Genomic DNA, 16,348 nt, shown 5'->3' with positions numbered 1-16,348 from the left:
TGGATACTGTTGAGACATGTTTTAACAGGTAGTTCATTTTGATACAGAAAAGTTTTAAATCCAGCATAGATTTTTTCAAAATACGTATTTTCCATGAGCCTTTTGAAAGATCTGCATATATTCTTTATTAAAATCTTGTTAGATTTATGTGCTGTGAATTTCTCATTTTGAAAGATATGTATTTATTTCATAGTTTTCTGATAAGCAGAAATTTTTGCATTTTGATAAAGCCAAATAAAAGTGCTCCTTGATTTATGATGGGTTAAGTTCTGATAAACTCATTCATTTTAAGTTGAACATAACACAAGTTGAATGTGCAATTTGTACATAGCCTTACTGACATTGTTGCTTAACACCACAGAAAACTAGGCCGGCGCCGTGGCTCAACAGGCTAATCCTCCGCCTTGCGGCGCCGGCACACCGGGTTCTAGTCCCGGTCGGGGCACCGATCCTGTCCCAGTTGCCCCTCTTCCAGGCCAGCTCTCTGCTGTGGCCAGGGAGTGCAGTGGAGGATGGCCCAAGTGCTTGGGCCCTGCACCCCATGGGAGACCAGGATAAGCACCTGGCTCCTGCCACCAGAACAGCGCGGTGCGCCGGCCGCAGCGCGCTACCGCGGCGGCCATTGGAGGGTGAACCAACGGCAAAAGGAAGACCTTTCTCTCTGTCTCTCTCTCTCACTGTCCACTCTGCCTGTCAAAAATTAAAAAAAAAAAAAAAGAAAACTATAGAGTGTGGATTGCTTACCCTCATCCCCATGCCAACTGAAAACTGATCTTGCTGCTACTACTTATGATTTCGTCTTACCTCATGTTATTATCCCAGGAAAGATCAAAATTCAAAATGTGAATACAGTTTCTACTAAACATTGCATTGACACCTTTGTAAAATCAAAAACTTCTAAGTGAGCCATTGTAAATCAGTGAGTGTATATAAATTTTTTCTATTTCATGATTTTACTTTCTGTGTTATGTTCTGTTGATATTATACTGTTATTGTAAAATATTAAGATTCTTAATCTTTCAAGCCATTACTGTAAATATGAAGCAGAAAAGATACTTAATGACATCAGATTTTAATCATATATCAAATGGAGAAATCAGGCTGCAAAACTTTGTAGAAACCCTGTTTTCTGTGATATTGTACACTAACTATTGGTTGTTGAATCAAAGGATTATTAAAACTTGGAATTGGGTGGATGTTTAGCCTAGTTTTAGCCTAATGGTGAACACACCTGTGTCCTGTAACAGAGTGCCTGTGTTTCATAAGACATGGCTCCACTTTTCTCAGGCTTCCTGTCAGTGTAGACTGTAGGAGGCACCAGCGATGGCTCAAGTGATTGGGTTCTGGCTATCGAAAAGGGATACTTGGATTGAGTTCTAAGCTGTCTCTTGGGCTGTTACAGGCATTTAGGGAGTGAACTGGTGGATGGGATCTCACTGTTGCTCTCATTCCTTCTCTCTTTCTTCCCTGCATCTCAAGTAAATAAAAATTTTGAAAATTGAGTCAGCGTCGTGACTCAACAGGCTAATCTTCCGCCTGCGGCACCGGCACACCGGGTTCTAGTCCCGGTCGGAGCGCTGGATTCTGTCCCGGTTGTCCCTCTTCCAGGCCAGTTCTCTGCTGTAGCCCAGGAGTGCAGTGGAGGATGGGCCAAGTGCTTGGGCCCTGCACCCGCATGGGAGACCAGGAGAAGCACCTGGCTCCTGGCTTCGAATCAGCGTGGTGCGCTGGCCGCAGCGGCCATTGGAGGGTGAACCAACAGCAAAGGAAGACCTTTCTCTCTGTCTCTCTCTCACTGTCCACTCTGCCTGTCAAAAAAAATTTTTTTGAAAATTGTAATCAGTGAAAAACCAAATAATACTACCATAGGAAATTTAAAGTCTCAAAAGTTTTTGACAGAAAAATGTCTTAACATTTTATGGTAGAGGCTGCCATTGAGTAGCTTTGTTTATTGGAGCTCCATATGATTTTGTTTTGTATTTAATAATACATTCGTGATTTTCAGTTTTGATTTCAAATGGAATATTTTCTTTTTTAATAGCTCAATTTTATCAAGTCTTCCCAAAATTTTAACTTAATTTTATAGGAACAGCAACTTTCTTTTCATTGATATTCATTAGTTTATGTAAAAATAGTCATTTTATGTAATTTCAGTAAGAAATACAACTGGCATAAATAGATACAGAAACAAACATAACCGACTTGTGGTATGCATTACTACTCAACAAGCAGGACCAAGTGAATAGCTAAGGAGTACATTGTTAGTTAAGGCTGCTTTCTGTTAATATAAAGGTCTTCAGAAAGTTAATGATAAATACTTTTTATGTAAAAACTATACATGGATTTCAAAAAATTTTAAGCCACAATAAACATCTTTTAACTTAATTTTCAAGTGCTTGGGCCATCTTCTGCTTTCCCAGGCCATAGCAGAGATTTGGATTGGAAGTGGAGGAACCAGGACTCCAACTGGTGCCTACCTGAGATGCTGGCGCCACATGTAGAGGATTAACCTGTGCCACAGTGCTGGCCTGGAAATGTTTATAAAAAGATTTAAAATCAATATGCAGAAATGTTATTTCTGGATGTTGGAAGTATTATAATCTATTAATATGATATTAAGATTTTCTGAGAAAACCAGTAAGTTTAGATGACAAGGATTTATTAGAATTATCCTGTATCATAATGGAGGCTGATATGTACTGTGGGAGACTCCACAAACCCAAGATTTGGGGATACCTGTAGCATTTCTAAGTTCAATTTGGAAGGCCTGAGAACTTGGGGGAGCTACTGGTATAATAAAATAAACATCATAAATATATATAAGTTATGGTGATATCAGTAGTCTGATGAATACTGTGTATGTGCCATGATACATGTTATGAAGCACATACTGTAAAATGTACAACATTTTTTGTACTCTTAAATATTATATACCTTACACATATTGTATGTTTTTTATTTTCATTTAGAGAACTGGGAAAATATAGTTCATCTAAACGATGAAAACAAATCATCAGTAATTTTTAGTATCTAGAATTACCTTCTGTGCAAGTATTTTTGTATATATCCTTTTGTTATCCAAGATTCTTGAATTTCTGTTATATACTTGGAGGAAATTAAGCATTAACTCTACCCGTATTCAGCTTTATAATTTTATACTGCAGTCACTTCCAAAAATATATGAGTCAAAAATAAAAAAAATACATTTCTTGACATTTTGGCTTTTCTTCTAAATTTGCATTTTGTTTTTCTTAATCATATACAGTAGTTAGTAGGTGAAAATAATACATTGTATTTAACTGTTCTGCTAAAAGCCCAACAAGGGGACAGTGCTGTGACATAATGGGTAAAGACATCCCCTGCAATGCCGACATCTTATAGGGGTGTTGGTTTGAGTCCCAGCTGCTCTGCTTCTGATCCCGCTCTCAGCTATGGCCTTGCAAAGCAGTGGAAGATGGCCCTAGTCCTTGGGCCCCTGAACCTACGTGGGAGACATGGAAGATGCTCCTGGCTCCTGACTTCGGATCGCCTCAGTTTCAGCCGTTGTAGCCACCTGGGGATTGAACCAGTGGATGGAAGACCTCTCTCTCTGCCTCTTCCTCTAACTCTGCCTTTCAAATAAATAAATCTTTAAAAAAATAATAAACAAAAAGTACCCTGTCACACAGAGTAGGTAGCTTCTGGATGGAAGGACAGGAAGTGTTTTCAAGCTGGGTCACATTAAAAATGGTTTAAATCAGTTGTATTCAGCTCTGTAATCCGAGATAGTGAATTGCTAGTATTTAGAGTTGCTTCTGTGTATTTCATTCCCTCCATAGAGATCCATCAGGGACATAAATAAGCTACACAATAAGAGGAAAAGTGCTACAGTAATTCTTTTGTATTTTACTTTCTTCTAAATTCCATAGCCAGCTACCAGCAGTATTTTTTCTTTTCTACCTCATGCAGCCATGATCATTCAAACCTTCAAAAATATCAAACTTCTCTACCCCCACTGCCTGTGCCCTCATATAAAAACCTCAATGATCATGGCTTGTTCCCCTCTGCAATTTGTGACTTTTTAGCATAGGGATTGACAAACAGTTAAGTCTTGTTTTATTATAGTAGTGCAGTAGACTGTTTCCTTACAGGATTCATATGTTGAAACCCTAACCTCTAGTATATTGTTGTTAGGAGATGGGAACTTTGGCAGATAATTAGGTCATGAGGGTAGAACTCCCATGTATGGGACCTATATACCATTTGAAAGGGACCTTAGAGAGCTTTTTTGTCTCCCTTTTCTCCCCCACTGAGGATACCAGAAGTTGACAGTCTGCAACCCAAACACATATCCTGATCTTGGATGTGCGGCTTCAAGAACTGTGATACATTTTTGCTATCTGTTACCCACTCAATCTGGGGTACTGTATTACAGCAGCCCAAACTGACTGAAATTCCTTGCCATATTGATTGATGTATATATTTTCTACAGTTGCCTTCTTGGAACGACAGCAGAGTTGAGTGATTCCAACAGAGCTCTTAAAGCTTGCAAAGTCCTGGATACTTTTTATATGACCCTTCACAGAAAAAAATTTGCTGTCTTTCCTACTCTAGCACATAAAGAAGAAACTAGAGATTTCTCACTCTGGTGTTTCAGGTTAAGGTTCTCCATAGCAGCATTGTAGCAAAAGAATGCTAGATAAAATTTCAGTGTCTAAATACTAGTCTGTTTTAAATTGATCTGGGAAGTTACATAGTATCTGGGAGGAAACTTTTTCTTGTCTTCCTGTAACTATATTGAAATCCTTTTGTATTTTGGGGTTCTTTGTAATTATATAAAGGAGGAGGGCTGATGCATTTTGATTTGGATTGACAAAGATAGCATCTTCATTAGGCGGATATTGGACTCAATTTGGCATTACTAGTATCTGTCAATTTAAAATTTGTATGCATGGATTTTTGTCCTCAGTAATCTTCTACATGAGGTGCATCAGAGAGCCTTACTCATTGCTGTATTCTCAGTAGCTACAGCAGTACCTACCATAATAGGGATTCAGTAATACTTGTTGAATGAAGTTAGAATGAATATTTTTAAACAAGATTATGATTTTTAAAAAATATCTATGATCAGTTTGTGTTTAGAAAATAGGTAGTAATTTATGTAAGCCTTTGTAAGGAAAAATACCTTTTTAAATTAATCACAATTGTTAGTCCTGTCAGATCTTTAGACAGTAATAACAATGTTTACACTTTAGTAAAACTTTGATACTTGATATTACTAATTGATGTAAAATTGATGTAAAATGTTTAATTATACATTTCCATTAGGTAAATATCACACTGTGTTTAATGATCCTTAATCTTGACTTTGCAAACTATTCCAGGTCCTAAAATACCTTATTGAAACAAGATTTATTTATTTACTTATATATTTGAAAGGCAGATGGATAGAGCAGGTAAATGAGAGAGAAATCTTCATCTACTATTTCGCTCATTTATTTAAATGTCTGCAAATTTATCTAAATGTCCAAAGCTAAGAGACTGGAACTCCATCTGGGTCTTCCCCATGGGTGGCAGGAACCCAAGTACTGGGACTGTCATTGCTGCTTTCCAGGCACATCACCGGGATTGAAAGCGATGGCCTGGAGTCAGTCCCAGGCACCAGATATGATTCAGATTTCCCAAGCAATGGCTTAGTTTACTGAGCCACAGCATCTCCCCTTGTAATCTCTTTGTGTGGAATCTCATCTGAGCCCAGGATAGGATGTTTAAATTTCACTCTTATGATAACCCCAAATATTCACATTATAAAGTCATATGCTAAACTACTTAAGTTAAAATGAAATTAATTTACATTAAAATGCATATTATGTAATGGGAGATGCTGTAAAATCAGGTGAATGATCTCAGCATGTAGCAACTCAAAGTGACTAGAAGTAGCCGGGATAAATAGTATCCTTAGTGGTTTGATGCCAAATTTGTTCTCATAGCCAACATCCAGGGTAACGCAACAGAGTAAGGTAGGCGAATGCAAGCGAAGTGTCAGATATTCGGTCTGTGTAGTTTCATTTGGTGAGGAAAACACTAATTCAAGACAATTAGTTCCTTGGATTTGGGTTAAGGGAAAAATTTCTGAGGAAGTCATTAATGTCTGTTAAAAATATCAACAACATGTTAAATTTTTCTTTATTAAGGGTGTGTTTTTGTTTTATTTAAAGTGCAGGATACTGGAAATAGAATAGCTTGTTGGAATTTAAGGAAATTGACACTGTTCGATGCCAGGACTCATCAAACTACTGCCTGCATGGTCACATCTGGCCCATGTTCTGTTTTTCTGAAACAAGTGAACTAAGAGTGATTTTTACATTTTTAAGCTGTGTTTTCCTTTCACTAATTTAAAGATGCTGCTGCTTACTCTGTCTTCTTTTTCCTTATTTCTGATGAGGTATCCTTTGTCATCTTTGAGTGTGTTAATTACCTTTTATTTATCTGGCTGCTTTTAAGATTTTCTCAGTGGTTTTGAGCAATTTGATTTTGATGTGCTTTCTTCTAGTTTTCTTTGTTTTTTGTGTGTGGTGTTGGTAGTTTGGTTGAACTTTAAGGATTTATTGGCTTACTCTCTTTATAAAATTTGGGAAGTTTTTGTCCATTATTTTAAGTAATTGTTCTGTCCCCATGTCTTGCCTTTTTGGGAGTTAGCATTGTACATGTCAGATAGCTCACTGATGATATGTTTTATTATTCTTCCCCTTTCTGTATCATTTTTAGATAGTTTTATTGCCTAGCCTTCATATTCACTATTCTTACCCTCTGCAATGACTGATGAATAAGCTGTTATTTCTATACATTATATTTTATATTGTTTGAGATATTGTGGTTTTCATCCTTCAGGAATTCACTTTGTGTGCCCTTATACCTTTTACACTTCTGTTTAAGGTATTGGACATATGAACTATAGTTATAAACTTTCACAACGTCCTCCTGACAATTCTGACATCTGTCTTAGGTAACTTGCAATAGATTGTTTTTCTGCTCATTATAAATCATTTTTCCCTGTTTTCTTATATGCCTGGAAATCTAAAACTGAGTGCTAACATTGTAAAATTTACTTTGTAGGTGCTGTGTGTTTTGTTTTGGTTTGGTTTTTCCCATTCTTGAAAAACAAACTTTGAGACACAACTTAGGTATTTGGAAACAATGTGATCTTACAAGTTTTTCAAGATTTATTAGGTGGGATCAAAGAAATCTTTATGTCTATTCCCCACTGCTGAGTCAAGACTTTTCTGAATGCTGTTACATGCCCTGTGAATTTTTTTCAATTTTACTTTCAGGGGTAAATTCCCTGACATATATGCTTGCAGAGTGCCTTTCCCTTTAATATCTTAGCTGTGGGTACTTTCTTTATACTGCATTGATAATAGTTCTACTGAATACGCAAGGGGATCCCAGCCAGATTACCAGATTTCTCATCCTGAGTGCTGCTTTCTTGTGTAAATAATTCTTACTGTTCTTGAACTCTTAGCTTCCTTTTCAACTCAGATAATTTGCCTGGGTTTTTCTTCCCTGTACCAAGGCCTGGAAACTCTATTAAGCTAGTAAGTAGCGGCAGTTGTAGGGCACACATTTTTTCCTCATTTATCAGGGATAATTGTTCTTCACTGTCTGATGTCCAATGTCTTAGAAACTATGGTTTAATACATAGTCTCTAGTTTGTTTTTTTTTTTAATATTTTATTTTATTTATTTGAAAGAATTACAAAGAGGTAGAGACAGAGAGAGGTCTTCCATTCGTTGGTTCACTGCCCAATTGGCTGCAATGGCCGGAGCTGCACCAATCGGAAGCCAGGAGCCAGAAGCTTCTTCCGGGTCTCCCACGTTGGTACAGGGGCCCAGGGACGTGGGCCATTTTCTACTGTTATCTCAGGCCACAGCAGAGATCTGGATCAGAAGAGGAGCAACCAGAACTAGAACTGGTGCCCATATGGGATGCCAGGGCTTTAACCCACTGAGCCACAGCACCGGCCCCTAGTTTTTTAATTTATGTAAACAGTATAGTGTATGTTGTCCTTGTTGCTATAGTTTTGCCCAGAATAAAAGTTTGGGTGTTGAGATTTAAGATTGCATGTTTCAGTTTTTCCAGGTGATACACAGAATTAGATTGTAGGTATGAATAGGCATGTAGAAGTAAAAATACTTTAGTTTGAAATGCAAAGAGAGTGAATGTCTTAGTGAGCACTTCCATCTGCTAGTTAATTCCCCAAGATCCCACAACAACTCTGAGATGGAGTTGGGTACTGAATGCAGGCTTACCATGTGTGTTGCAGGAACTCAGTCACTTGAGCCACCACTGCTACCCCACAGGGTCTGTAGTAGTGAGGAGCCGGAGTCAGGAGCAAAGCTTGGTTTTGAATCTCAGCACTGTGATGTGGGACATGGGTGTTTTAACTACTCTGCAAACGCTTGCCTCCTCCAGTTCCCCAGGAAAGGACTCTGAAGTCAGCTCAGTGAATGAATTTGGGGTGCAGTACAGATTAAGACTTTAAACCAAGAAGTAACATTGTGAAGTACTGTGTATTTTCTGTGTTTGATTTAGAAAATAATCTTAAAATTCAGTTAAATTGTCTTATTTTTTCTTTTAGAGCCTTCTGATAACTTAAGGGAGATTCTCCAAAATGTGTCCAAATTGCAAGGAGTATCAAATATGAGAAAGCTAGGCCATCTAAATAACTTTACTAAGGTAAGTAACAATCTTCATTAATATTTTCTGAAATTATTTGTTCCTTACCAAATTTACTAGATTTTTTCTTAATCATCATTAAAAAGAAATCCTTATTTGTTCACTCAGTGACAGTTCTGCTTTTTTCTGGTTCTCAAGGATTTTATCATGCTTAAAAAGTAGATGACTGGGTCCAGCACTGTGGCGTAGTGGGTAGGTTTGCGTCCCAGCTGCTCCGCTTCTGATCCAGCTCTCTGCTATGGCCTGGAGAGCAGCAGAGGATGACCCAGGTCCTTGGGCCTCTGCACCCAGGTGGGAGACCTGGAAGAAGCTCCTGGCTCCTGACTCCAGATCGGCACAGCTCTGGCGATTGCAGCCATCTGGGGAGTAAACCAGTGGATGAAAGACTTTTCTATCTGCCTCTGCCTCTGTAACTCTGCCTTTCAAATAAAATAAATAGATCTTTAAAAAGAAAACCTCAGTTTTAAAAAATATATGTACGAGTAATAGAAATATTATATACTTGTAGAAAATTGGGTAGGTTCAGAAGAGAATAAAGACAGAAAATTACTGTGAAGTCCTTAATCCATGATGCTGTATTTCTTTTGCCTTCTACTCATTTTACTTAATATGAGTACATATTAATAATTTGTACATAAGTACATGTGTACTGAATTTTATAGATAAAACCACAATTCTCTGAGAAATTTTTTTAATTAATTTATATGAAAGGTAGAGTTACAGAGAGAGGGAGAGAGAGAGGTCTTCTATGCGCTGGTTCACTTCCCAAAAGGCCACAACAGCTGGAGCTGGACTGATCCGAAGCCAGGAACCAGGTGCTTCTTTTGTGTCTCCCACGTGGGTGCAGCAGCCCAATCACTTGGGCCATCTTTTACTGCCTTCCCAGGCTACACCAGAGAGCTGGATCAGAAATGGTGTCCATATGAGATGCCAGCTCTGTAGGCGAAGGCTTAGCCTACTATGCCACAGTGCCAGCCCCTTTCCCCCACCAAGAACTCTTATTATCTGTTTTCTCATTTCTTGCTGCTATATTCCCATTACTGGATCTAAGTTAGTCCCAAGACAAATTGTGGGGCCCTGGTCTCAAATAAATATTGAGTTGATATCTAATAGTAGTCCAAAATTCTTAATACTGTTTGTGAATTAGTATCTTTTTTAGTCTTGTAATGCTGGACAGCCAGCTTAAAGAGCACTAACGTGTGTATTATTTTAGGTCAGGGGTGGGGAATGTCTGGCCCTTGAAATCATTTGATCTGGCCCTGCCAAGGCAACTGCAAGTGGAACTCAGAATTCAGTGAATCTAGAGCAGGTTAATTTTGGCCTGCAAATGATGTTATGAATATCCAAATGGCCGGGGCAGAAAAAGAAGTTTCCTCACCCCTGTTTTAGGAGATACCCTGAAAAAGAAAAAATAGGTTGTTTGGGATAATTTTTTAAAAAATTTTTATTTGAAAGGCAGACACAGAGAAAGAAAGATCTTCCCTTCATCCACTGGTTTGTTCCTCAAGTGCCCACAGTAGCTTGGCTTTTTGCACTGCCACAGCCAGGGCATGGGAACTCAGTTCCAGTTTCCTATATGGGTAGCAGAGCCCAACTATTTGAACCGTCACCACTGCCTCCAGAAAAACGCATTAGTAGAAAGCTGGAATCTGGAGTGGAGCTGGAGCTTGAACCCGGATGACGGCTTGACTGCTGTGCCAAATGCCTATCCCTGGGATAAAGGTTCCCCCCAACTTCTTTTAAGTATACTGAATGTTTTAACTCTTGCTATTCAAAGTGCAATACATAGCCCAGCAATATTGGTGTCACTTTGGAGTTTATTTGAAAATGCAATATTTTAGGCCTCACAGTAGACCTGTTGAATCAGAATTTACAGTTTAATAATGATTCTCAGGTGAATTTGTATATATATTAAAGTTTGAACAGCACTGTTTTATCCTTCCAAACATTTGATTCTCTGACAAGCAAATGGATTGTGGTTTGGATTTGATTTTATCTTATAAAATGGAAGGAGGTGAGACTATTATCACTGTGTTACAAAATTGCTATTTTAGTGTCAGAAATACAGATTTATTTTTCTACAGTTAGGGAATCAAGTACATATATATGTATTTTTCTTTAGTTGAAGTTTAAAAATATTCCAGCATTTATTTTTATATAATAGCTCAGAAAGTGAATGTTTAAAAAACAACTTTCAGTAACGTTGAATAGGTATCAGAGAAGGGATTTTCAAAAATATACATATGTATGTTTTAATAAATACAGTGAAAGTCTTCAAATACTTTGCTTTAACATAGTAGTCAGATAATGTCCTTAAGATTCAATAATGTTTCAAGATTCCAAATATTCTTTGTATTATATTTTATTTTACCACTTTTCATTCAATAATTATTACCAGGTTTCCTACTTTCAACTACTAAAAATAAGTTTAATAGAGATCTAATAAAATGATTTTGCTATCTGGTTTTTGAATCATAAATGATTTAAAATAGCCTATAAAAAGGCTGCTACAAGCTTGCATCAAGGCCAGAGGAAACAGCTATTACTGTCCTAACCATGTTTGGATACCTATGTGTAGTTCTGGGTGTCTACCAACTAGGTTTCTGAAAGTCTGAGCTGGGCATAAGAAGGGGCAGTTTTTGTTACAAGGCTCTGGTACCAGCGTAGTTCCTAAAGCCCGTTACAAATCTAGAGTAGTACCATCCAGTGGAAATAAAATGTGAGCCACGTAAGTAAATTAAAGTTTTCTAGCATCCACACTAAAAAAATAAAAAGAAGCCTGTGAAATTTAATATTTTCATTAATCTGATATATCCAACAATAATACTTTATATAGTAAAACATTTGTTTTATATATAATTCTATTTGTATGTTTAACCATATAAACATATTTATTTAACTTTTCTATACCAAATCTTTGAAATTGAATTTGTATTTTACACTTTACAGCACATCTTAGTTCAGACTAACCACATTTTCAGTGCTCCTAGCTACCTGTGGCTAGTAGCTATGAGCTGTATGGTGCAGGTGGTGAATTCTTTGGAATACGAGTGATTTAAATCTTCATTTCATTAAATTTTTTTCTAGAAAATTTATTTCATTTACTTGAAAGGCAGAGTTACAGAAAGAGACAGATTTTTCCATCTGCTGCTTCAATCCTCAAATGGCTACAAAAGCGGTGACTGGCCATGTTGAAGCCAGGAGCCTGGAACTCCATCTGGGTCTCCAACGTAGGTGGCAGGGGCCCACGCATTTGGACCATATTCTGCTGCTTTTACAGGCCATTAGCAGGGACCTAGATTGGAAGTGGAGCAGCCAGGACGAGAACTGGTGCTCATATGGGATGCCAGCATTGCAAGTGGCAGCTTAACTGCACCAGCTTAACTGTGCTACAGTGCCAGCACCTAGAAATTTTTTTTTTTTATAGTTTATTTTTATTTGAAAGGTAGAGGGAGAGGGATCTTCAATTTGCTGGTTCATTCGCCAAATGCACATACCACTGGGAGCCAGGCCATATTAAAAACCAGGAGTCTGAAATTCCATCTGTGTCCCCCACAGAGTCTCTGACATCCTGCAGGGGGGCGGGACAGGGATGACCACTCAGGTACTTGAGCCTTTATCTACTACCTTCCAAGGTATGCATTTGCAGGAAGCTAGGTCACAACTAGGTCACAAGGGATCCTAGGGAATCCTGTATGACCTCGGAAGCAGCAGGTTAACCATCTGTGCCACAACTTACGCTCCTAGATCTTCACTTCTAGGAATCTGTTGATATTACTCTGTCACCCTTTTTCTAGTTTTCATTTATTTCTCTCTAGGCTTTCCTGGGTCAGGGTCAGTTTCCCTTTCTCCCTGTCTTCTTTCCTCCACCATTACTTTGTTTGTTTCTTTGCCTGAATTTCTCCCAAAATATTTCCCTGAAGTCATTTTCTCCACCTGGTTGCTGCCACTGCTGCCATCACCACTGCTACAACTGCCTCTTTTTCTTCCCTCCCTCCCTTCCTCCCTCCCTCCCTCCCTTCCTTCCTTTTAATGTTTATTTGAAAGGCAGAGTGATAGAGGAGAGAAAGATCTTCCATCTGCTAGTTTACTCTCCAAATGTCTGCAAATAGCTGGGACTAAGCCAGACTGCAGCCAAGACCCAGGAAGAGCCAGGAACTCTTTCTGGGTCTTCTGTGTGGGTGACAGGGGCCCAAATACTTGGGTCATGATCTGCTGCCTCCCAGGATCATTAGCAGGGAAACTGAACTCTGATACGGGATGCAGGGGCCCCAAGAGGCAGTTTAGCCTGCTGCACCACAATACCTACCTTATTAATTTGTGCTCTGCTTCTCTCTTCTGCACTGTCTAACTCTTCTCATCTTCTTTCTACTTCTTTTTCCCCCCTTTCATCTCCTCTCTACCCTTTGTTCACCCTTCTGTTCCCTTTTATCCCTCTCTTTTCTGATGTGTCTCTCCTTTCTCTTTCCTGTTTCTTCTTCCCTTTCTCCCTTGTACCACTCGAGAGAATGCAGTGATTTATGTCTGAATGTGCTATTTGTGCTTTTTATATTCTTGGTTCTTGTTTTATGATATCCTTTTTTTTTTTTTTTTTTTTAAGACAGGCAGAGTTAGACACGGCCACGGTATCCTTTTAAAAATATAATTTCCAGCCAGCACCACGGCTCACTTGGCTAATCCTCTGCCTGTGGTGCCGGCACCCCGGGTTCTAGTCCCAGTCCTGGTGCCAGATTCTGTCCCGGTTTCTCCTCTTCCAGTCCAACTCTCTGCTGTGGCCCAGGAAGGCAGTGGAGGATGGCCCAAGTGCTTGGGCTCTGCACCCTCATGGGAGACCAGGAGGAAGCTCCTGGCTTCGGATCAGCGCAGCACACTGGCCGTAGTGGCCATTTGGGGTTCAACCAACAGAAGGAAGACCTCTCTCTCTCTCTCTCTCACTGTCTAACTCTGCCTGTCCAAAAAAAAATATATATATATATATATTATATATAAATAAAATTTCCCTCTGGCTTTGATGCCAGCATATCAGTCTTTGTCTTTGCTATTTTAAATCACCAATGGATGCAAAACCCAGATAGCCAAACTGAGTGGAATTTGTCTACAATTAGAGGAACTAAGCTCACACTTGGCATCTAAAGGTCTGTTCTGTGAATAAAGTCCATGAATTTTTGGACTTGATAAAAATCTATTTTGGCTAGTTAGTGAAGTAATGGAAAAGCATGAACCTTAGAGCGAACAGATGGGGACTTGCAGCCCAACACTAACTAGCAAGGGTATCTTGGGAAGATTCTGGTAATCTTACTGTCACCTTAAAGGCAGGATTGCAGTATGTGGCACACAAAAGGTGCTCTGTAATAAGGAGAACCTTTCAACTTGGGATGTGTTTTGTACTTTGTGCCACTTTTTTGGTGTTTCAGCTGATTTCAACAAATGAATATGCTTAATTGCTTTATTTGCAGATTTAGCAGTCTGTTTCTATAGATCAGGGTACCTCAGTGTGGGCATTGTTGACGTATTGAGTCAGAATATTGTTTTCAGAGGTTCCCCAGTGCATTGTAGCGCATTAAAAATGCTCCTGACCTCTACTCACTAGATGCCTGAAGCACCACACCACCACCACTAGTTTTTTGTTGTTAAGATTTATGTATTTTATTTGAAAGGCAGAGTTTCAGTGAGACAGAGATCTTCCTTTGGCTGATTCACGCCCCAGATGGTTGCGGTGCAGCCGGGACTCTTAACCGGCACCCAAATAGGATGCCAGCCACTTTACCCACTATTCTGCAGCACAGGCCCCCACACTAGTTGTTAAAAGCAAAAATGTTTCCAGGCATTATCAAGTGTTCACTGGCTCTGGGGGACAAAGTTTTCTCTGGTTAAGAACCACTGATGTAAATGACTGTAGATTTTGTTTCATAAAGTAAATAATCATAGTATAATGTGTTTTTGAATTCTTTTTTTAGAGAGTTCCGTTTATAAGTATTTACTGAGTTAATAGTCCTTTAAAAACCTATAAATTCATTGACTTATTATATACAATCTAGAAATTTTCAGAAACCTCTGAACAGAGCTCTGTAGAAGAAGTAAGAAAAATAATTATGGTGCTGAGAGCACAGTATAGTTGATCAATCATTCTCTTCTATGTTCTATTAAGATATATACATGTCTACTATATTTTATCTATTTTTATTTGTTGTGGGCCACTATCTTATTTTAAATAGTTTCCTACAGACAGATAGTACTATTTATTTTTCTACTTTCAGGTCAGTTTCTACCCAAAGCCTGACACATAATAGTTGTTTGATTAATGGTATTTATTAGATTGGGAAGGTTTTGCATTTTAAGTATGATTTTTTTGCTTTACTAGCTTTATTTTTTTATAAAGAGTAATACTAGCTGTTAGCATTGTTACTTTAGTAGACCAATGGTGCTAAAATGTTGTGTCAGGTGAGTTTTACCTCCAAAATTAAAGCTGCTTTTAGGTATGAAGAGAGGACCTAAGGATGTGATCCTTTAACCATGTGGCTGTCACACATCCATGCTTCTCTTCTGACATCATTTCATCAGATAAAGTAATGTGTATAACAGACTGCTGGTGAATATAATCTTAGTATTCTATTTTTAAAGCTGACAGCATGCTCATAATCTAAAGACCTTTTTCATGATGAAATATTTCAGCTCTTTCACATTCTTAAAGTTCTCTTTTATTTATTTCACCTTATATGTTTATATTAAAACCTGAAGGGATCTTTATTATATTTTTTAAAATAAATGAAAAATAAAAAGTTTAAATGAAGAGCATGTGGTATAAAGTGAAAGTCCTCTCATGAGTTCTGTCCACCTGCCTTCCCACTCGGACGCTATATCCTTCTCCCATAGTAACTACTGGCAGTATTTATCCTTTCCTGGTATAATTGCAAATGTGTGTGCATTTTCTTTCTTTCTTTCTTTCTTTCTTTTCTTTCTTTTCTTTCTTTCTTTCCTTTCTTTTCTTTCTTTTCTTTCTTTCTTTTCTTTCTTTCTTGATATTTATTTATTTGAGAGGTAAAATTACAGGCAGAGGGAGGGAGAGACAGAGAGAAAGGTCTTCTATCCACTGGGTCACTCCTCAAATGGCCACCATGCCCAGACCTGGGCCAATCCGGAGCCAGGAGCTTCTTCTGGGTCTCCCTCACAGGTGCAGGGGCCCAGTCACTTGGGCCGTGCAATCCTCCACTACTTTCCCAGGCCATAGCAGAGCTGGATTGGAAGAGGGGCAGCTGGTACATGAACTGGCATCCATATGGGATTCTGGTGCCACGGAGGAAGAGACTTAGCCTGCTATACTGGCCCCATATTTCATTGGATTGTGACAATTAAATGTGCTAAATAAAATGAAGTCTTCAATATAGTGCTATTACCATTTTTATTATGCATATATATGCTATGTGTATGTATATGTGTATCATTGGTAGCTTGCTTTTTTCCATCTTCCAGTATACCATACAGTGATTTCCTTTTCTGTGCATCTGTTCAGTATACTTTTTTCCTCCCTCCCTCTCTCCCTTTTTCTTTCTCTCTTTTCTTTCTTTCTCTCTCCTTTCTCTTTCTCTTTTCTTTCTTTCTCTCTTTTCTTTTTCTCTGTCTCTGTCTCTCTGTC

At 38.5% G+C, this 16,348-nt stretch overlaps 1 protein-coding gene across 7 annotated transcripts in view; it reads left to right on the top strand.

The window, feature by feature from the left end:
• Positions 1-16,348, top strand: part of RICTOR (RPTOR independent companion of MTOR complex 2) — a 150,579-nt gene that overhangs the window by 46,782 nt on the left and 87,449 nt on the right. For all 7 annotated transcript variants that reach the window (XM_062211685.1, XM_062211690.1, XM_062211687.1 and 4 more), the window contains one exon: positions 8,618-8,715. In XM_062211685.1, the coding sequence (XP_062067669.1) occupies positions 8,618-8,715 (98 nt within the window). The remainder of the gene's footprint in view (positions 1-8,617; positions 8,716-16,348) is intronic.

The sequence above is a fragment of the Lepus europaeus genome, chromosome 15, assembly GCF_033115175.1.
Source record: "Lepus europaeus isolate LE1 chromosome 15, mLepTim1.pri, whole genome shotgun sequence".
NCBI classification, from domain to species: Eukaryota; Metazoa; Chordata; class Mammalia; order Lagomorpha; family Leporidae; genus Lepus; species Lepus europaeus.
Note: the sequence above shows the minus strand (reverse complement) of the source record. Positions and strands in the feature narration are given on the sequence as shown.